At 38.9% G+C, this 23,424-nt stretch overlaps 1 protein-coding gene across 4 annotated transcripts in view; it reads left to right on the plus strand.

The window, feature by feature from the left end:
* Positions 1-600: 600 nt before the first annotated feature.
* fndc3a.L (fibronectin type III domain containing 3A L homeolog) overlaps positions 601-23,424 on the plus strand; it is a 102,365-nt gene continuing 79,541 nt past the window's right edge. The window contains exons 1-3 of one of the 4 annotated variants that reach the window (XM_041582604.1): positions 601-1,137; positions 18,441-18,533; positions 22,653-22,793. In XM_041582604.1, the coding sequence (XP_041438538.1) occupies positions 22,674-22,793 (120 nt within the window). In that variant the 5' untranslated portion in view covers positions 601-1,137; positions 18,441-18,533; positions 22,653-22,673. Of the gene's footprint in view, positions 1,138-14,311; positions 14,445-18,440; positions 18,534-22,652; positions 22,794-23,424 lie in introns of those variants that run through there. The other 3 variants (XM_018247598.2, XM_041582601.1, XM_018247599.2) reach the window with 3 other exon arrangements.

The raw sequence follows: 23,424 nt of genomic DNA on the forward strand, positions 1-23,424 counted from the left end.
GCTGGAGCGTAACTTGGAATTAAAGGGGTTGTCCACCTTTACGATAGTTTTTTATAGGATTTAGAGGGTGATATGCTGCAAGTGATTTTCATTCTTTTTATAATTTGCCATTTTTGAGTTATTTAGCTTTTTATTCACCCACTATCCAGTTTGCAATTTCAGCAAACTGGTTGCTAGGGTCCATCTTACCCTAGCAACCATGCATTGATTTGAATAAAAGACTGGACTATGAATAGGAGAGGACCGGAATAGAAAGATGAGTAATATCAAGTAGCAATAATAATAAATCTGTACCCTTACAGAGCACTTGTTTTTACTTGGGGTCAGTGACCCCCATTTGAAAGCTGGAAAGAGTCAGAAGAAAAGGGCAAATAATTAAAAATCTATAGAAAAAAAATAGTGAAGATCAATTGAAAATTTGCTTAGAATAGGCCGTTCTAATTCAGAATTCAACGAACCAAGGGAATAACATGCTTGAATGACATAGTAGTAAATTAAAACACCAGCCAGGCCATCCAGATAGCGTTTGTGAATGTTAAAGTATTATTGTACCAACACAGACTGACGTTCAAGTCTCTCCAATAGATCGTCGAGCAGTTCGGCCAGCAACTAGTCACGTCTTGGGAACACCTACACGGTTTGTGTGGGCGTAGCGGATCTTCACGCCGCCCACTCAGCGTTCATGGTGCTGTCCCACCGCGCGGCGTCGAAGGGGAATCTCTGCGTCATGCGCACTGACGTCACGGGATCTCCTAGTGTCTGAGAATTGCGCTGGAGCTTGTGCATATCAGCTTGCGACCCTGTGCATCAGCTGGTTCCTGGCAGCGCTACTTGCCTCCTTACAGCCCACATGCGCCACAGCTGCCCTGCCTCTGGAGCGGAGGAACAGCACGGATACTGCAGCGGGGGCTGTGCGGAGCTTTCTTCCTGAACTCAATACACAGGCACTAGGAGTGGCTAAAGTAGAAGCATCTCGTTACCCGCCCCCCACGGCCTGAATGGTGGGGGAGATGGGGATGGAGCTACCGGGAAATTGCGACTAAACAATTGCCTCAGCGCTGGCTGCAGGGACGGGAAGGATCGTAGTCGGCCAATAGGTGGAGGGGCTGAAGTACAGACCGCAACATTTATACGGGGGTGAGTGGCAGCACTTGTTGCTTCTGTCCTACTTATTATGGCTTTGTGTCTCACCCCTCGTCTTGTGTGCTCGTCTGTCAGTTTGCTGTGTATGTGTCTGTCAGTGTTCCTCATTATTCATGTACTGACTTCAAAGGCAACACTGTGTTGATTCCTGACTGACTTCAGTCACGTGACGGCTAAGGGGGTGGGGTCCGTCTTTTTCTATTGTCTTATCAGCTCTGTCACTATTGTCATACTTTGCCTTGGCATATCGTGTGTTTTTGCTTATATTAAAGGGGCGGGTTCGCCTTTAAGGTAACTTTTATTATGTTATATAACGGTCAATTCTAAGCAACTTCTCAATTGGTTTTCGTTATTTTTTTTTTTATAGTTTTATAGTTATTTGCCCTTTTGTTCTGAATCTTTGCAGCTTTCTAAAAAAAACAAATGCTCAGTAAGGTTACACATATATTGTTATTGTTACTTTTTATTACTGATCCTTCTATTCAGGCCTCTCCTATTCATATTCCAGTCTCTTATTCAAATCAATGTATGGTTGCTATGGTCATTTGGACCCTAGTTACCAGGTTAAGATGCAAATTGAAGAGCTGCTGAATAAAAAGCTAAATAACTCAAAAACCTTCAATAATACAAAATGAAAACGAATTGCAAATTGTCTCAGAATATCACTCTCTACATCATACTAAAAGTTATCTCAAAGGTGAACAACTCCTTTAAAGGGGATGTTCACCTTTGAGTTAGCTCTTAGTGTGATGTACAGGGTCGGATTGGGGGGCCCACTGGGGCTGCTGTCCAGGGCCCCTACTGCTGCGGCGCCGGCGCGCCACTGCCGTGCAGTGTGTGTGCATTTGCACGCACTATGATCTGCCGCCCTCAAAGGGGAGGTGGCCGCAGGAAGAATTTTACAAATCCGAGTGTAGAGAGTGATATTCATGATTTATGGTTTTCTAAGTTATTTAGCTTTTTGTTCAGCAGCACCTCAGTTTGCAATTTCAGCAAACTAGTCGCTAGGGTCCTAATCATCCTATCAACCATGCACTGATTTGAATAAGAGACTGGAATATGAATAGGCGAGGCCCTGAATTGAAAGATGAGTAATAAAAAGTAGCAATAACCATACATTTGTAACCTTTACAGAGTGTTTTTTTTTAGATGGGGTCAGTGACCCCCATTTGAAAGCTGGAAAGAGTCAGAAGAAGAAGGCAAATAATTTAAAAACCATTAAAAAATTAAATAACGACAACCAATTGAAAAGTTGCTGAAAATTTGCCATTCTATGACATAGTCAAAGGTAAAATTAAGGTAAACCACCCGTTTAAATTTTGATGGGAAACATATGGACAACAACAACAACAAAAAAAAAAAGTAGGCAGCTCTGAGCTGTAACTGGTGTTCCATTAGGCATATGTCGGCCAAATCCTGGGCCATCCCTATACATTGTTTTAAAGGGGTTGTTCACCTTTGGGTTAGTATGATGTAGAGTGAGACAATTGTAAGCAAATAAAATATACAGGCACTTTTAATTACTACTCCTCCTGCCTTTTACTGCTTACAGTTTAAATTTTTGGTGCCCAAGGCATTGGAATGTAAATCTACCAAAGTTCACATAGCAGTGACGTGGGAATCCGGCCAAATTTTTAAACTTCAAAGCACAAACCTTTTTTTGAACTGCACCACTCCCCTTTATAATTCTAAGTGCCACACAAGGGTTGACTTCTAATTATAAGTTATTATGCCTTGTTTATTCTTAGAAGGCAAGCCAATAGGAATATATATAAATATATATATATATATATATATATAGGAGATAACAAGCAGAGCCCGCACACACAGGACTTGAGTGAAGAAAAATTATTTTCGTTTATTCAACGTTTCGGCCCAGTCACATGAGCCGTCTTCAGGAAGTGAGGGTGTACCAATAGGCATACAGATATTTATACATTTGTTTTACAAATGTATAAATATCTGTATGCCTATTGGTACACCCTCACTTCCTGAAGACGGCTCATGTGACTGGGCCGAAACGTTGAATAAACGAAAATAATTTTTCTTCACTCAAGTCCTGTGTGTGCGGGCTCTGCTTGTTATCTCCATTTTATGTTTAATTGCTCCAGCACCTAGGCATCCATTTTGTGCTCTGTGTGCACCGACCCCTTTGGTTGTTATATATATATATATATATATATATACATACATACATACATACATACATACATACATACATACGAGTCTTATTATCCAGATGCTCAGGACCTGGGGCTTTCCGGATAACGAATCTTTCTGTAATTAGGATTTTCATATTTTAATCTACTAGAAAATCATGTAAACATTAAATAAACCCAATAGGCTGGTTTTGCTTACAATAAGGATTAATTAATCTTATAATAGTGGTCTAATGACAAATACAATATGTATGCCAATGGCTTATCCGGCATTTGTGGGTATGGATCAACATTCACTTGAAAGCAGGGGTGCACTTTCTTGAAAGGTGATTGTCTCCCAGCTCAGGGAGCTTCAAACATCTGGGCCACAAATACTTGAATTATGCCATATGCCATGGTCCTTAATAAAGTCTGCTACACTGATTTGACGTATTTGTTGCTATGACAAAAGCTGTTAAAGTATTCATTATCTGTTTTTCTGCTGTCCGGTTAATTCCTTATTCACAATTAAACCGGTACACTTACATTCTCCTTTGCATTAGTACCCTGTATCATTACTGATCTTGTAGTATGTTTTTGTGCTGTTGGCAGAGACTGGAACAGCAGAAGGAAAGACAGATTAATGAGGAGAAAATAGAAGCTCCCTGGTTGGATCCAAAGACCCCAGCGCTTTAACAACATTAGTTCAGTGAATAGGGCTTGTGCTGAACATACTTTATGCCTATTGCATGAATTGCATAAAATCAATTGTTTCTGTTATTTCATGAGCTAAACAGGCAAATAGAAGCCATCCCAAATTTGTTACTTGCTAGGAAGAATAGTGTTTGACCCTTTATGTAAATAAAGGTAACATGGTAAAATGTAGTCATTAAAGGGATCCTGTCATCGGAAAACATGTTTTTTTTTTCAAAACACATCAGTTAATAGTGCTACTCCAGCAGAATTCTGCACTGAAATTAATTTCTCAAAAGAGCAAACAGATTTGTTTATATTCAATTTTGAAATCTGACATGGGGCTAGACATTTTGTCAATTTCCCAGCTGCCCCTGGTCATGTGACTTGTGCCTGCACTTTAGGAGAGAAATGCTTTCTGGCAGGCTGCTGTTTTTCCTTCTCAACGTAACTGAATGTGTCTTAGTGAGACTTGGGTTTTTACTATTGAGTGTTGTTCTTAGATCTACCAGGCAGCTGTTATCTTGTGTTAGGGAGCTGTTATCTGGTTACCTTCCCATTGTTCTTTTGTTTGGCTGCTGGGGGGGGGAAAGGGAGGGGTGATATCACTCCAACTTGCAGTACAGCAGTAAAGAGTGAAGTTTATCAGAGCACAAGTCACATGACTTGGGGCAGCTGGGAAATTGACAAAATGTCTAGCCCCATGTCGGATTTCAAAATTGAATATAAAAAAAAAAACTGTTTGCTCTTTTGAGAAATGGATTTCAGTGCAGAATTTTGCTGAAGCAGCACTATTAACTGATTCATCTTGAAACATTTTTTCCCCATGACAGTATCCCTTTAAAGGAGAACTAAAGCCTAACTAAAGAAGTAGGCTAGAAATGTTGTACATTATGTTTTGATGGATTAAAATCTTTCGATGGATTAAAATCCTTCGTATCGAACGATTCGAAGGATTTACATTTGGCAGTCGAATATCGAGGGTTAACCCTCGATATTCGACCCTATGTAAATCTGCCCCTCAATGTTACAATATAAGGCTGATTAGTAATTAATGCAGATAATTACTACATGACGGCACAGGCACCAGTGCAATTAGCATCAGAATTTAATAATCAGCCCTGTACCATTATCTTATATAACAGACCAACCTCGTTTTCTGCTGGATAATTTGTGACGACCCCTAATCTTAGATTCTCAACAGCTGCTCAGAGTCCACTGAGCATGTGAGTGGCAGACACTTTCCAAGATGGTGACCCCCCTGTGACAAGTCTGAAGTCCTGGATCATTGCTGCTATTGACAAGCTGAAACTTTAGGCTGGTGCAATATGTTCAGTATATAAAATATTAAATTTTTTGCCATATTCCTTTTTAGTTTATGATAACATGATGCCAGAAGTTAATTTTGAGAAGTCTGTGTTTTATGCCTGCCATCCACACTTAATGAATGTACCAGGAATCGTTTACAGTATCATCTAAGTATTTGTTTAAAGAAAGACCAAAACAAAGAAAAGGTCTTGCACAATATTTAATTACAGTCTGGGGAAGCTGTAGCTAGAACCAGCTATAGACATCTCAGGGCAGACAGGAACTCACTGCCAAGGCAATATGTATTGCTTTGATCAGACAGGTACTAGGGGAAGATTTATCAAGGGTCAAATTCTATTCATCCGAGTTAAACAAAATTTGATTTTATTAACAAATTATGATTGGTCGAATTTCAAATTTATGGGAGTTTTTAAAAGCTCACATGAATTCGACCTTTGATAAATGTGCTTCATGGTGTATGAACAGATTTTACATTAAAGAATGTTCATTTCAGAACAGGAAATTAAATACAGGGTATAGCATTTATTTCCTTAGAAGTGGCCTTGTACCTCACTTTGCTCTAAAGTTGAGCCACACATTACCCACTCTAGCCCGCTATCTTGCTAATCTCTGATTAAATACTGCCACAAAAACATAAAAATCGATGAAGGCCATCAGCACATTTGTTGGTGCAATGCTTACATGCTGGAACAAATGCCTTCATACATATTATTGCAGGATATCACTGCTGGATAGCGGAGCAACATTTCTGCTTCTAGAAATATTTATTTCAAGAGGCATTATATTTATTTTTTAACCCTGAAGAAGTCCCCTTGAGTGACGAAACGCGTTGGTATTTGGACTTGAATCTTTAGAAAGCACATTAATGGAAATCAAATCTTCCAATTGTGTTGTTATACACTATTGATGCCTGCAAATATTGTAAGTGCATTTTACCTACAATTAATAAATAGTTCATGAAGATTTTACACAAGGGGAGTGCGCCCTTCTTATTATCTATTTTTAGATCACTCCTGGCTTGACCAGATCTGTTGGGACCACAGACGCCAACATTAATTGGAACTTGGGTTTTTTCTACATAGACTATTTCCTTTAAAGACTGTTCTAAAACGCCCCCTACTTACTAACATATTTTTGCACGGTTATGCAATTTTGTGTGAAATGGCTAGGCAATGAATTCTATTTTATAGCTGCGACAAATCACACCTAACGTACAATGGAAGCGGACTTTTGTGGTCTCTCATCTCTCTGAACTTAAAAATAAACCATATAAAGTAAGTTTACTTGTGAAAACATTTTAGTTTGAACTTTAGGCAACCTTGAATGAGCTACACAAAGGTGTAGATTTATAAAAGTTGCAGTTGTGTTTTCCATGAAAATTCGAGTTTTCCAGTTAATTTATTTTGTTAAAATTCATTTTTTCGGGTTAAAAAAATTGGATTTTTTTCAAGATTTATTATACTCTGACCCTGGAAATAGCTAGAATACGAAAATACAGCATCTAAAAGCTGTCAAGATCATGTAGTAGTCAATGGCTAAGGTCCCTTGAACCATTTGAAGATGCTATAGCCTTAGTGATGTTCGAGTTTTTTTGGTGGGTTTTGCTCAAAAACACAATCAATTCGAGCAATTCGAGTTTTTTCCCGCTAAAAACTTGATCAATTCAGGTTGTCACTGATTTGAGTTTTTCCCATTTGAGTTTTTTAGAATTAGAAATTAAAATCATTCGAGTTGTGAGTTTATTCGAGTTCATTCAAGTTCATTCGAGGTATATAAATCTCTAAAATTCGACCTTTGATAAAAAACCAACTAACATCTGATGTTGGTTGCGGTGTAAATGTCAAGAACTGACACCTAGACATGGATGTACTCATCACACTTGACATTTCCAGTGGAACATGGCAAGCCCACACCATTGTTGGTTGATATAGTGACTGAAAGCTGGAACTGCAGGGTGGGCATCACCCACAGAAATGTTAGGAGGCAAGTTCTGTTTAATGCAGTTAAAGTGCAAATAGAAGAATCAGTTTAAAATGTTGCTACATTTGTGGTTTAGCCAAGAACCTGAGCCTTTCCCCTTCCACGGTTTCGTTTACTGCTGATTGTTTTAAAAGGCCTCAAGGCATGTGATTTTTCAGAAATTGGGAACATAAGGGAGGAACCTCCTAACAATGCTATGAGCTGGAAATAGTTGACATTATTAACTCTTTGTTCTCACTGAGAACAAACGTTTCCTTACAGTAGTGTTTCCACAGTATTTCTTTCGATCTGATAAGGGAAGAGGTAACAAAGAAGGTGGCCATACACGTACCAATATAATTGTAAAAAGCATGGTTCATATGTGTATGGTGGGAGACGAGGAAAATGCTATTGGTAAAAGCCCTGGATATTCGTTGTCTCATCGATTGGACAGGATGGAAAATTATTATCTGGCACCTTTTGAAAACACCTGAATATTGGCAAGACTTTGAGGGTTTTTTTTTATCAATGGTTGAGTTTGTGAGATTTTTTCTGTCTGGAATAAACTGAATGTTTGCTTATTTATGAAGAAACCCGAATGTAAAAAACTGGAATTAATGCAATTGGGGGGAAAAATTTGAATTGATCGAGTTAAAAATTGATCAAGTTTTCGAGCGCAAACCACTGAAAACCCCCCAAAAAGCCTGAAGGTTAAAAACTTCTTCAAATTACCTCTCTCATTGACGTCTACATGACTTTGAGTTTTTACTGAAACTACCCTCAATTCAACCTTGAATTTTTCAAGAAAACAGAACTTGACCTTTGATAAATAACCCTCTTAATGCTGACTTTATAGGTAGAATTGTTTTGTTCCTACCTGCATATCTGACGATTCAGCTCTTAAAGGAGAATTCAACCTGTGGGGTGGGGAGTATGGGTTTTTTTCCCCCCACAGGTTGAATTCTCCTTTAAGGTTAGTTGTGAAAACAAAACATTGTAATTTGTATTTCCACCTTTAAGGTAGCTATACATGTTCCAATTAAAGCTGCAGACTCTGCCTTATATCGATTGGGCAAATGCTGTTGGTAAAGGCCCCATCATCTCATTTGATGCTGCCTTTCCCTGGTGGGCCACCCTAGGCCCCATTAAAAGACGTTCTTTGGCTATTGGCCAATCTGTTCGATCATTCAGACTTGGTTGAGGGTGTTGGTGGCCAAATTGAGGAGAAGTTACACAGATATACCCATAAGGGGCACCTTACAACGCTTTTTTTCCAGTTCAGTTGGTTTCAGACAGTTCACCAGAAAAAAATACTTTTTCAATCACCTTCTATTTGCAACAGTTTTTCGCCTTCTTATGTCTTTCTAAAGCAGTTCTGGAAGGGGATCACCAACTCTCTACACTGCTTTAAATTGATACATTAGTTGATACATTTACGTTACTATATACATTTCTTATCTTTGTCCCTGCTGAGCAGAATCCCTGAGTTTCACTAAAGGCAGCTGTTAGAATTGATACAATAGTTACTAATGTTCCACAGATGCTGTTGAGAAATGTATGAATTCATGCAGCAAATTGTATCAGTTCAGGATCTGCACCTGAATTCCTGAGCTGCCAGACTGAAACACCAGAGGCAGGAGCATTAAATGTTAACTTCAATTTTGGAAAACTGGTAGCTAATAATGTAATGTAGCACGATGAAATAAGTTAATTTACAAAGTAAAGTTATTTATTTTATCCTGCTGCATTAGTTCACTTTGCACTTGTCACTGGGAATTGCATTCTTTTAAGGGCTTGTATGTTAATAATTTTTTTTTATGTTAGGTTAAATGGATTAGGGGTTGTTTACACTTCTTTTAACACAATGGATGACATCAGTGATGCAAAAAAAAACCCAAAAAAAACACACACTAGGGAGCATATATGGTTTGCTTTTGGAGTGTGGGGTATCTTGACAAAGGTTTGAGATGTAGATTGAAACATTGATCTACAAGCTCACTGTGTTTTCTTTGCAGGGGCCAAAACTTTATCCATTAAATTGTAGTGCACCGTTCATATTTTGGGGCCTCTACATACCACATAGCTTAGGTAATAATATTCATATCCATTTGAATTATCCAGCTATTCACAACACCCGTGGCATTCGTTTTAAGGCTGTTTTGTTTTTGTATCTAAGTAAATAGTTATATGATAACAGATAAAATCATGGACTGTATCATTTTTGAGTCAATATTATGGAACCTTGTATGGATCAATACATTCTGTTGGGCTGGGGCCACATCAAGCTGTTTATCCTCTCCCAACAGGTTTGCATAGTCCAGAAGCCAATTATTTGATTAACCTGATTTGGCCCATCACCTATATTTGTGTTGGGCCGGACAGTGTTTTTTGTTTGCAGGGGTTAAAGTGGCAGCCATATAAATTCTTAGGCTCACTTGACGTTTTAAGGTGATATATCTTAAATAAAAACACATGTTAATTTATATGCTATAAAATATTGTTTTGCTTAAAAGTAACAAGTAGCTTTAGGTTGTAGTTGTAGAAATGGATGCCTGGGTGGCCAAACAAGCCTGCTTTGAGTGTAGTATGGACATGGTTCAGTTGCCCTTTGAGAACTTAATCCAAATTTGGGAATGTAACATTGGCCGACTACTCCTCAGCAGTTAGTCCAAGTTCCATAGGTGACCAAATAAATGTTTTCAGCTCACAGGTTTACTTTTCTGTTCTTTGTTTTTTATGTGTATTATCAGCCTTGTTGCCTAATGTAATCTAGTGTGTCAGTGTCACTCATTGTTGATGAATGTAAAAATATTATTATTATAAGCATCATCATTGATTTGTGTTCTTTGTTTTAAAATTCATGGTTATTTGAGTATTCTTTGGGGAATGCCCTTTTTTACTGCCATAACAGTTGAACTGATCGGGGGTCTGGGCTACCGAATAGAGCAATTCAAGATACAAATATAAGCACAGGTTATCTATTCCCTGTGGAGAACTCCCCAAATTAGAGCAGTGGCCCAGGTGCTCCTGCTCCACACCCTCAACTCTGGAACCAACATGCAAATCAGACCAAAAATATTTGTTAATAAGTAGAAAAAAATCTTTATTTCAAGATTTACGCCATCTGCTACTTAATTACAAGCTTTATATAGAGCAGCCATTACTACTTGTTCTAGAAATTTAATTTTAAGTCGTGTTAAAGTAGCACCCATTCTGGTACCAAATTAGAAATCTTGCTTTGTTTGTTTTGATAAATATTAAAACTAAGCATCGCTCAGACAAAATGAAATCATACAAATTAGTTGCTTACTAAAATGTACTAAATACAGTGGACCGTTAACTTAATACTGGACTGACCATCAGGGTACCAGGAAAAGGAAATCCCCATGGTCTCTTTCCTGCTAACTAGGGTTGCCACCCAGCCGGTCAAACACCCCCGCCCAGGCCAGGGCCCGTATTACAAATTTACCTGCAATGTAGTTGATGGTAAACCTGTAATGCCCTTTAATGTAGCCCTCGGCCCGTCCACCTAAGCCCTTGGCCCGCCTAGAACTTTCCCTTCCCGGATCTCCACCTTCTAGGTCCCTTTTGTGGAGTAGTCCTGCCCCTCTGAATCATCCACCCCTTGTTATGCCATGACCCACCCCTTTTTGCCCCCCAGCCAGGCCGGTAAAAATTTGTGTGAAATGTGCCAACCTTGCTACTCACCCATACAAAGAAAAATTAACTGGCACACACAGCTTCTCTAAGCAGGATGAACCCCAAATGTTTTGCTTGGAGAAGCTCTGTACTGGTGAATTTTTCTTCATATTGCTGAATTGTGAAAGTGCTGATCTCCCTATCATTGAGCAGTGATAATAACTGTCCATGGGAAGACAAGGGTGTATGTGTACTTTTTGTTTGGACCTCTTCTCACCCTTGTATGCCTATATCTTGCCAATTCTCTTTTTTGTATACAATTAAAAATGAAAAATAAAGGGAAGATTTATGAGTGAGCATAACAGACTAGGAGAATCAAGAAGGTGAGTGAGGGGATGAAGAAAAATTACTGGGCCATTACTGGGAGACTGGGCCATTTGTCTAAGGTTTTCTGGTGGGCTCCTGGCGTTAATGTCAAGCAAAACCATGAATCTGAATACAATATTTTGGAATCCTGAATCTTTTATGAAGGTTTCAGTCAAATCCAGAACCCTAATTTGCATATGGAAATTAGAGCAAGGAATGGTTAAATAAGAACCACGTGCGTGAAAAATAAAGCACAATTATTTTTTCATTTGTGTGTCTAAAAGTCTCATGATTTTAATGATTTGGATTTGATTCAGCCAGGAATTTGGATTCTGGTGAATCCTGTTGAAAAAGGTCGAATCCCAAAGCTGGGTGTTATACATTGCTTAATATGCGTTTTAAAGTGTTTTGTATCTATTGTAGGGTTATGTTTATAAAAATATTGTTTACTACTGTGATGACTGAAATAATACAGCAGTTTAAGTTTTTACTCAACAAACAGCATAGCTCTCTGCTTTTGTAAGTCAACTAGAAATTCTCAAAAATAGGCACATTTCTGACTGTAAAATACCTCTGACTTTGAGTCTCTCCCGGGTAATATATTGCCCATTGCTTGCAGAGCTAACAGTGCTTCACGTCTTATCTGTGCATAAATGTTCTAGTCTTGCCAAGGCAAATATCTTGTGTCCTGGTTCTCCAGGATTCACTCATTGACATTTAATCTCCAAAGGGTGAACACTGTGCTCTGTACCCTGCTTTAACAGAAAAGACTTATTTGGTCATAACAATAAACAGGAAGCATCTGTGGTATGCCGAGAAGCAAAATTGCTATGATTTTTTGTAGTATAATTGTTATAATGAATTGTGTGTCCTGCCAGTGGAGGTACCCAGATAAAAAATATTTTCAAGTTCCATTTCTCATAGCAACACATTCTCACCCAAAAGTATCTTTCTTTTTCCTTTTCGTTTTATAGCCAATATATTACTCTTTGCTTTGCAGATACTAAACATCATTCACATCACATTTTGGTCATTTTTATCAAAGCCAGATTACCTGCCTGTAGGTTTTTTAAATGTGAGAGGACACCAGAGTACCCAGAAGAAACCAAACCCATGCAGACATGTTTGTTTGCATCTGAGAATTGTTAGGGGGCCCTAATGTGTTTAATTGTGTTCTTAGGGTGCTGTGTTATCCACAGGGGAGGAGGCATATGGATTTAAGGATAGGTCTTAAAGGAACATTTCAATGTAAAAATAAAAACAGGGAAAATAGGCTGAGCAAAATAAAAAAAAAATTCTAATATAGTTAGTTAGCCAAAAAGTAATGTATAAAGGCTGGAGTGACTGGATTCTAACATAACACATCAGAACACTACTTCCTGCTTTTCAGCTCTCTAACTCTTGAGTTAGTCAGTGACTATAAGGCAGGCCACATGGGACATAACTGTTCAGTGAGTTGATCCTTAGCATGCAGCTCAGATTCAAAAGCAACAGTTATGAACCATGTGGCCCCCATCAAATCACTGATTGGTTACTGCCTGGTAACCAATCAGTGGAAACCAAGAGAGCTGCAATGCAGGAAGTAGTGTTCTAGCTATTATGTTACACATTCAGTCACTCCAGCCTTTATACATTACATTTTTGGCTAACTAACTATATTAGAAACATTTTTTATTTTGTACAGCCTATATATTTACCCAGTTTTTATTTTTACAAATAAAAAAATTCTGGGCCTCGGTACCACAGAAGTTGGACAGCACTGTTCTAGGCAAAATCACCTGACCAGATATACTGCAGCTCTAACTGTAACAGGAAGAAATGTGAAAGCAAAAGACAGAACTCTGCCTGTTAATTGGCTCATTTGACCTAACATGTAGGGTTTGTTTGTGTGCAGCGTGAATCATACGAACACAGGGGGCCGTCCTTATTTTTAAAAATGTCTGTTTTCTATTTATGATTACCCAATGGCACATACTACTAAAAAAGTATTATGAAAATGGTTTATTTACATAAAGCAGGGTTTTACATACGAGCTGTTTTATGCAATATCTTTTTATAGAGACCTACATTGTTTGAGGGGTATAGTTTTCCGTTAAATTTTCAAAAACTTTTTAAAAAAAAAAAAAAATATATATAAAATATAAAAAATAAAAAATACGCAAGGGTAGTACATGTGAAGTGTAAAGCTGGCCATAGATGCAAAGATCTGATCGTACGAATCATCGTACGATCTGACTTTCCCATCTCCCGAACCGACACTAACCATTCAGATCAAAGTCTTACCAGTCAGATTAGTTAAAGAACAGATCAGCAATGTTCTGCTCCTGACAGCAATCGTACGATATCTATGTCCAACCAAAGCTAGTGACAGTCTCCCACTGAAAATCGTACGATCAGCAATACACGCAGAGATGTTATCGGCAGCCGACAGAAATTTTCTAACCTGTCCGATCGACCAAACGACCGATCTCCGCCGAACGAAAAATGTCAGGACTCTCCACACACGTTCCGAATATCGTACGAATCCTCGATTCGTATGATCAGATCTTTGCGTCTATGGCCAGCTTTAGGGCTGGGACACACTGGGCGATTTGGGGAGATTTAGTCGCCTGGCGACTAATCTCAGCGACTTTTCTCCCCGAATGCCTCCCCTCACTCTGCGCCTGGATAAAATGAAAAGTCGCCGATGCTAATCACACACGGCAATTCGTTTTCCGAAGTCGCCCGAAGTTGCCTCACGAGGAAACTTCGGGTGACTTCGGAAAACGAATCGCCGCGTGTGATTAGCGCAGGCGATTTTTCATTTTAGCCAGGCGCAGAGCGAGGGGAGGCATTCGGGGAAGATTGGTCATGGAAAGTCGCGGCGATTAGTCGCCAGGCGACTAAATCTCCCCAAATCGCCCAGTGTGTCCCAGCCCTTAGTGTTCATATAGTCGAGATATCCGGTAGAACACATGCAATATGCTGTAGGAGTGGAGCTATAAAGTGTAATCACCAATTTCTGTGTCTCTTCCTGTCTGGCAACCGGTTCAGCAAGGCAAACACCAGCTGAGAGCTTTTAGTAGAGGAAGGAGATAACATTTGCTACAAAGGCTTCTCTCTGCCTCTGACATATGGATGTCTTTTAAGACCTGGGGCTGCTGCACGGGGGAACCTGTGGGATGGCAATTGATGCAGGTCTGTACGATAATGAACTAATTCTCTGTTCAGATCAGCGGCAGGTCCTTTAACACATTCAGACTGTATCTCTGTATTGCCGCTTACATGGCTGCCACTTTTTATCTATAGTGTGACTGGGTGTTTACTGTTCTACTTGTTGCCTTTGAGGCATTTCAAAACTGTTTTCTGTACTCTGAGAGAAGGCAATTTATTGCATGGACTATAAGTTAAAGCCCTTGATTCTGTTTAGGCGGATCCTTGCTCCTTTTTTTGTAAAATATTTGGTTATTACTGGTTTTTTATCCTCTGTCCTTAACAAATGTTACCGTTCCTAATATGACTTTCTTCATAGCTTTGAAAAGATGAGGCAATACACCCCCTTTCTAAGCAAGTGTTCTCTTTAAATCAACAAGTAACCTTGCTTACCTGAATATTTATCAAAGTGGGAGTTGCCGTATTGATTACCTTGGATGAGGCATCGACAATAAGTTTTGTCATATCAAATTTTCAAAGCACACATGCATAAACATGCAAGCCAGAATTAAAAATTAATGTTCTTTAAAATGGGTCCATATGGGACACTATTTTGACGTTAAATTTAAGAAAGGACTATAAGGGGGCATGGTAAATGCAGTTGTGCTAAGCCTGAGGAAGGTCATCATTCCTCATTCCTCATGCCTTGTGCATTGCCCTCAAAATAAACATGTGTTTTTTGCCTTGCTCCTTCTGTGCATAGGTCACCTTGTGATGCCTTCCTTCCTTGTCCTTGGTCTAAATTTTTAGTAAATCTGGACATACTAGTGCTCCTGTTGCACAGAGGAAAGACCGATCCAGTGGCAGAAGTGAATTTTTTAGTTACTCCCTGTGTTTGCAGTCATTCTTTAGCTACGTAAGTGAACATGATCAGAGCCAGGGATTCTGTCATGATTTTTTTTTTTATGTAGTTTTTTTTATTTTATTTCTTAATTACACTGTTTACACTGCAAATAGTTCACTTTACAATATAAAATTTCATTCCTGAACCAGCAAGTATATTTTTTTTAGTCTCAGGTCACTTGCCTGGTCATGTGCTTTCAGAAAGAGCCAGCACTTTAAAATGGAACTACTTTCTGGCAGGCTGTTGTTTTTCCTACTCAATGTAACTGAATGTGTTGCAGTGGGACCTGGAGTTAATTATTGAATGCTGTTCTTAGATCAACCAGGGAGCTGTTATCTTGTGTCAGAAAGCTGTTATCTGGTTTCCTTCCCATTGTTCTGCTGATGGGCAACTGGGGAAGAAAGGGAGTGGAGTGATATCACTCAAACTTGCAGTACAGCAATAAAGAGTTACTGAAGTTTATCAGAGCACAAGTCACATGACTGGGGACAGCTTGGAAACTGACAATATGTCTAGCCCCATGTCAGATTTCAAAATTAAAAATCTGTTTGCTCTTTTGAGAAGCGGATGTCAGTGCAGAATTCTGCTGCAGAAGCGCTTAACTGATGCATTTTGAAAAAAAGTTTTTCCCATGACACTATCCCTTTAAATAGTAAGTTGAACAACCAGATCGCTGGGAACTGGCAGCCAGTTCACTGTTTACACTAGGGATGATCTTAATCCAGGATTCGGTTCAGATTCGGATTTTTTCATCGGATTTGGCCAAATCCAACTGCCTGGCCGAACTGAATCTGAATCCAAAAAATCACAACTTTTCATCACACAAACAAGGAAGTCAAATGTATTTAGCCCTGCGATGCCCACATGATTCTTCCCCCCCCTCGTTTCCTTAATTTACATATACAAATTAGGGTTTGGATGTGGTTCGGGATTCGCCCAAATTTTTGGCCAAATCCCAAAATTGTAGATTTGGTGCATCCATAGCTTATACTACAGGGTTGTTATCAAAGAGATGATTTAACATATCCGCTAAAAATCCCTAAATGTTTTTTATTGGAAAACCTAGTGCTTTTGGCTCCACAGAAAGACCGTGGAATTGTCAATGAATACTTCCAAACTGGTAATAACCATAGTCTTCTGTCTCCACCTTAAACGCCAGCCAACAAGTTTAAATCATTTTAAACCAATCTATTATAAAGGGTTTAACATATGATTAGCATTTGATTCAACCAGTAAACAGACCTTATATTAGAAATTTCTTCCAATTATGAGGGGTCTTCCTAGCTTGGGAGATGTTTCTTGCAAAGGTAATTGCAGTTGGAATCTAGTACTCATAGCTGAGAGGCAGATCTTATTGGCTGCAGGAATAATGCCAACACAAACTATGATTATAAACTATATCAGTGCTGTCCGACTTCTGTGGTACCGAGGGCCAAAATTTTACTGGCCTTTGTGGTGGAGGGCTGATAATAGATGTCAGTGTTGGCCACTCCCCCTTTTAAACCACACCCACTGTAAACTGCATCCATGTTACCACAAGAACTTCTAATATCATATCCACATTAATGGTGGTAGCACACCAAAAAACCTAATGGTTGGTGCTCACTGCAGGGAAATCACTCATATGTGAAATATTGAAGTCATGTTAAAACATACCCTTAAATCCATGTGGATAATACAAAAACCCTCCAACACATGAATAAACACCTTAGGGGCCCTTAACAAAATTTTCCAAATGCTAACAAACCCCTAACAGGCTTACATTCCACAGGTAGTGTAAGGCAAGCAGAGAATGGCACAGACAAGCAGCACTGGGCAAGCAGAGAATGGCACAAACAAGCAGCACTGGGCTAGCAGAGAATGGCACACACAAGCAGCACTGGGCTAGCAGAGAATGGCACACACAAGCAGCACTGGGCAAGCAGAGAATGGCACACACAAGCAGCAATGGGCAAGCAGAGAATGGCACACACAAGCAGCACTGGGCAAGCAGAAAATGGCAAACACAAGCAGCAATTTGCAAGCAGAGAATGGCACACACAAGCAGCACTGGGCAAGCAAAGAATGTCACACACAAGCAGCACTGGGCAAGCAGAGAATGGCACACACAGGGAGGGAAGGCAGAACAGAGCAGGAGACAGGGAAAGCTATCAATCTAATATGTACTACATACAGTGACACAGTGCTGGTGCCCCATCAGCATTTTGAATAAGGTGTGAACAAGTGAACAATGTGGGCAGTTTCAGTTTGGGTCTCAGTTGTGAACAATACAGGCCTTTGGGCTATACACAATAGAAATGTCACATGTGTGAACAATGCAGGAGGATAACAAGTGGGAACAATACAGGGGATTCGTCTGAATTTGAGGTTTAATCTCTGTTAATCTCTGTAGTGATACCTTTTAAATCTTACATATAGTAATCAAACACAGCATGTTGGGGGCCACAGGAGGGGGGGGCGCCAGTTGGACAGCCTTGATCTATATTAAACAAATTAAACATAACTCTTGAAACTGAGACATCACTAAAAATGTTTTCCCTAGTCTTGTAAGCACTAAACAGCACTGCAGCAGATCTCTTGACTTAATTTTCGTCCAGATAAAGAGAAACAGAACCCATGTTGTCCATGTTATCCAGCCCCAGGATTGTTTAAAAGTGCTAGTACTGTGTACTCAGTTTGAGTTAGTCAGCACACACTTGTAAAGTAATTAGCATTTAAATAAAGTTCTATTTAGTGCTCTTTCCGATCTCCCCTCCCCTTAGTTTTCATTCATTAAGGTCTAGTCACCCTTCATTCCCAAAGGTCTCGGCTAATTTCGTTGCTCTGGCAATCGGTATGCAATTCAAGCTATGACATCTTTGTTTTTTAGGACTCTCTTTTTTATTATATAATGAGATTTGTTGCTGGGTCTATTGAAAAAAATGTAATTCACTTTTTTTGTTCACTATTGCGTGCTGGGAAGAACTTTATCATAGACACTTCTGTAACTACATCTGCCATATGGTGCAATTATATAGGTCTTGTTCCCTTAATTTTAACAGTCTTATTTTGAGTTTTATACAAGATGATACACCCTTGCCAAATAAGCTCTTAGTACATTTCGTTTGTTTTTGTAATCGTGAATCTTTTGTTTTCAGGTTGTGTAATTTTCAAGAACATCACTGGTTGTTCCTATTGATTGGTAATTTTACTGGCTCTTTGAGAGAGTATCGAGAATGAGTAATGAGTGGGTAAGTTAATTCAAAATCATGCATAGCCCTTAAATTAGTTTTTTTTTCTTTTTCTTTACAGAATATAAATATTATTGGTTTCTTGAAACAACTTATGTAATGACTTGTTTAATGAATACAAAGACAACTGTAGTGAATGTACAATAAATCAGTCTTTTATATAGTCTATGGTTTGTTAGGGCTTTGATGCATAATGCTTTGTAACTACAATCAAGAAGCTATAATTTGTACAGGGTGTCATAAAATAATTCATAATGAAGTATTTTTTGTAAAAATTTTTTGAGTTTTTTGGTTATGCTCAAGGTGAGGTGTGTTAATGACTTACATATATAGCATGCAGTGACACCGTTTAAGTTTCACTTTAAAAGGGAATCTAATACAACCAGTCTAAAATGTAAAATGGCTAGCCTTGTTTTTTTGTAAGTCAAGGGTAGTTTATGTCTAGATGCTCATTTAATTGTTGAGAAAATGAACCATGTTGCTGGCGGCATAATTCTACACTGTTAGACAAAGAAGTGACTCTTAGGATAATATTGCACTTTGGCTTTTTCAGGCCAAAATGTGCCCCATGTGTGCAATGACAGGTGGATACCATTGACATTACTGCCTGGGCATGATGGGGTTTTCCATGTGTAATATTTTTTTTAGTAGGCTTCTGTCCTCATTGTAAGTGCTCAGTGGAGCTTGTGTTTTTGGAACTCAGTTGTGTTTCTTCAACTGTACATTTCTGGTACACACACATACTGGCCTTAACTCATTTAAGACTTCGTTCTTGACCCTGGAAATGGCCTTTTATTGCTGAAAACCTTGACCTCTAGTTTTTGTAACCTGGAGCTCTTACTATACTGTGTTTTAGTGACTTTACACTGAAATCTATTTGTGGTCACCTGGGATGATTTAGTTACCTGAGGTTGCAGCACCTGACTTTCCCTATACTGATCCCTTCATTCCTTTGTTTGGTCAGTCCTGGAGGGGGGCCTAAAAGAGAGCACATCCCTATAGGAAGAGAAGTATGCCTGAATGTTAATTAATAAACCTAACTATCATGTTAGATACGCTGGTTGAAATTCATTGTATTATGACCAAAGACGAGTCGCTTTATCTCTTGGTGTCCCTGCATACTTAGTGCACATGGCTGCCTTGATTGCTGTAAAAATAAAGCATTTTGCATTACATGAGAGAAAAGCACTGTATAAAAAAGATTCTATTTCCATACGTTTTCTCCAAAATAATTAAGTATTTCAAGGTTCTCTGATCGCTTTCGTGTCTCAAGCTCACTTGCACACCAACAGTGTCGCACGAGTCAATTTTCACTGAAGCAAACCAATATGGTACCCTCAAACATGTCCGTTGGGGCTTCTTTTGATAGCAGAGCAAGATGAGGAGATAAACTTATCTTCAGGTTGAGAAAAGATGACCATTGTTATGATGCAAAGATTTTTCTTTCTTTTATTTTTATTTCCCCTTAAATAGACCGTTCAGTACAATATAAGACCTTTATTTATTCATATAAGCAAGATTATATAAATTTACCTTACTGGGACTTAACATATTGGTTGCTTCGGTGAAGGCATTCTCCAAAGAATAGCACCATCTGCTTTTCAGAAGTGGACAATAGTTTAGTGTTTCTTAAACTTTTCTCATATGGATTGCTGATTAAATTGTCGCGCATTAAAATAATTTTGATGCCCATTGACTTTTTAATGCATTTGGACAAAAAAGTTGCACGTGTAAAAAATGTCGCACGTCAAAATAGTTTTGACGCTTATTGACTTTTATGAGTTTTACGAATTTTGCTCTGAAACTAAATGGGAAAGATTTGCCCATCACTAGTGGTGGCAATCTAAAAATGTAGTTAGACTGGAAAACGTTTTGAGCATGGACTGGTGTCAGAATAGACATCTAGCTAGATTTCTTTTAAGGCTTTGACAGTAAATTGTTTAATAAGACGTTAAAGTTGATGGCTACACCTAACTAGAAAACCAAATATTTAATGTTGATAAGTCCCTAATGTGGAAAGTTCTTAATTTCTATAACCTTTATTTTCTTTTGTATAGTATCTTGTTAAGCTTGTAGTGCCTTATCAAGATGAAACTTTTGTGTAAAACCGTTACACTCAGGTGGGTTGTGTGTGGGCTTCCAGGAGGATTTTAAAGGAACAGTTCAGTGTGAAAATAAAAACTGTGTAAATAGATAAGCTGTCCAAAATAAAAAATGTTTCTAATATAGTTACTGTATGTATAATGTAATGTATAAAGGCTGGAGTGAACAGATGTCTAATAAAACAGACAGAATCCAACTTCCTGCTTTTCAGCTCTCTAACTCTGAGTTAGTCAGCGACTTGATGGGGGGCCACATGGTACATTTCTGTTCAGTGAGTTTGCAATTGATCCTCGGCATTCTGCTCAGATTCAAAAGCAACAGATATGACCCATGTGCCCCCCCTAAAGTCTCTGATTGGTTACTGCCTGGTAGCGAGGGTTACCAGTCAGTGTAAACCAATAGAGCTGAAAAGCAGGAAGTAGTGTATACATTCAATTTTTGGCTAACTAACTATATTAGAAACATTTTTTATTTTGCACAGCTTATCTATTTACCCAGTTTTTATTTTTACACTGAACAATTCCGTTAAGACCTTCAGTCTGCTCAGGGGCTTCACAGAATTCTTTGTATAACATAATTATTTTATATATAATCCGGTCTTCGGACATGAAAAAATAGACCCTAATAGAAACTATTATTATTATACTATATCTTTTAGGTGTAGGATCCATTATCCTGGATGCTTGGGTCATGGGGTTTTCTAGATAATTTGCTAGATAGTTTAGAGACCATAACATCCATCCTTTATGACCACATTACATCCAGAGTTTTCACTGCAGTCATTGCCAAGGTAGAGCATGTTCTCTGAAAGCAACTCTACTCCCGGCTTTCACTGCACATGTTTCTTTTCAATGATGACTGCACTGAAGACTTTGACACATCCAAACATGGCAGCCACAAACCCTACTGCGCAGGGTTGGGGAAGGAGAAGGGTGGGTCCCTTTTGTATAAAAGTGGCTTTGATTTTCCCTTAAGACTACTAAAAAAAAATTTTAAAAAATGAAAACTTTTGTTTTTCCATGAGTATGGACTTTGCTACTGTAGCAAATAATATAAATTTTTTTAATACAAAGATGTTTTGAATTAGGACACTATTGGGGGGAAGCAATTTTGGTATGAGAATCTTTTCTTAAATCTTTCCTAGGCAGAAGAACATCAGAGCAGCCTCTTTCTTTCTCCTGACCACTTCCTTGACTACTTGGTGGTCAGACTGGTCAGAAACTGACCAGCAGGTGGTTCTGTTGAAATAAAATTCTTTCATATTAACAGTACATGTATCCCTTAATATCTTGGAATGAAAAGAAAATAAATAATGAATGTGCATTAGTGACTGTATCCGCCAAAACATGATGGTATAACAGAATGTAGGGGCCTAGTACTACTGTTGGGTGCTCAATGGTTTATGAATTTCTGTCTCACTGCTTTTGGGAAAGGTTAATATTTTCAATTATGCCAGGAGTGGTAGCCTGTGGCCTTCCTGATGTTGCTGAGCTACAACTCAAAAGCAGCCTCTCCGCAGATTATGGAAACGTATACTATACAGTGGTGCTTATTATATTGTGTCCAGTAACATTCTGGCAAACCCCCTAACCTCTAGTAGAAGTTACCTGGCCCCATACTGGACAAGTCGGTAATCTACTAGTACCCTAGACTTTCGTCTCTGCAGATATGTTTGTTGGTGTCTGCCCCTTTTAATTAATGTGGCGTTGTCCCCATATACTTTGCCCAGTGTATAGTATAAGCACAAGGCTTTGAACCTGATAGTCAGCCATCGTCTGACTGGAGACCATGGCACAGCATTTTCAATTTGTACATGTACTGTACATGTGGTAGCTTTCTTGCGCCGGTTGCCGCTTCTGATTGCTTGTTTGAGGCAATTAAGTGGTTCTTACCATGTATGCATTTAGAATTAGTGTTTAAAATGTGTCTCTGCTGTCAGTAGAAAAATAAGAACTGCATTTCACAATTCTAAAGGCACAATGAATGATGAAAACTATGTATTTTTGTCTCATTCAGGGCTTAAAGACGATCTTGTAAATGTATATTTTATCCGTAATGGCAGATCATCCGCCTCCTCCACTGGACAGCACACCACTCCTAACCACAGATATTCCTCTGCTCCCTGCACCCATTGTTAATGGAGAAGGAGGCCAACAGGTAACACTTTAGTGTATTGTGGGGTACAATATGTTCTATTCAACAGACAATTAGGGGATCTGGTTGTACTTACTATGGCATTTATATTTAGGTTTATTACTGTAAAGCTCATAATGAAACACAAGGGAAGTCATGGTTCTACTGAAAAATAGCATTGCCTGCTGAACAGATGTATTTCTAGTGCCTTTCTGTTGTCAATAAAGAAGTTTTTGTAGAGCCACATATTCAAAAGAGCGAACCGTAATCAAAAAAAAAAAAACTTTGGTGTCCCAGCCTGAGAAAATAAAGCCTATGTAAATTAGAGAGGGGGTAAGGATGTCAAAGCAGTAACGTACAATAGAGTCCTGCGTGGGTCCATTTTTTGTAACCCGTACACGCAACCTGCAATCCGCAACCAGCATTCTTACCTGCTTGGTCCCGCTACCTGACCCGCAAGTACCTTATCCGCAACCCGGACCTGCGACCCGCTGACCATCAAGAATCAGGAAGTGCTGTCATTGCAAAACCGGACGTGAAATCATCGAAAGTAGGCATTATTAGAAAAGAGGAGTAGATATTGCTATTGAGAAGACCTTTGACGCGACCCTCAGAACCACTGACCCTCGTCTATATCCACACCCGAAACTTCTAC

The sequence above is a fragment of the Xenopus laevis genome, chromosome 2L (genome assembly GCF_017654675.1).
Source record: "Xenopus laevis strain J_2021 chromosome 2L, Xenopus_laevis_v10.1, whole genome shotgun sequence".
NCBI classification, from domain to species: Eukaryota; Metazoa; Chordata; class Amphibia; order Anura; family Pipidae; genus Xenopus; species Xenopus laevis.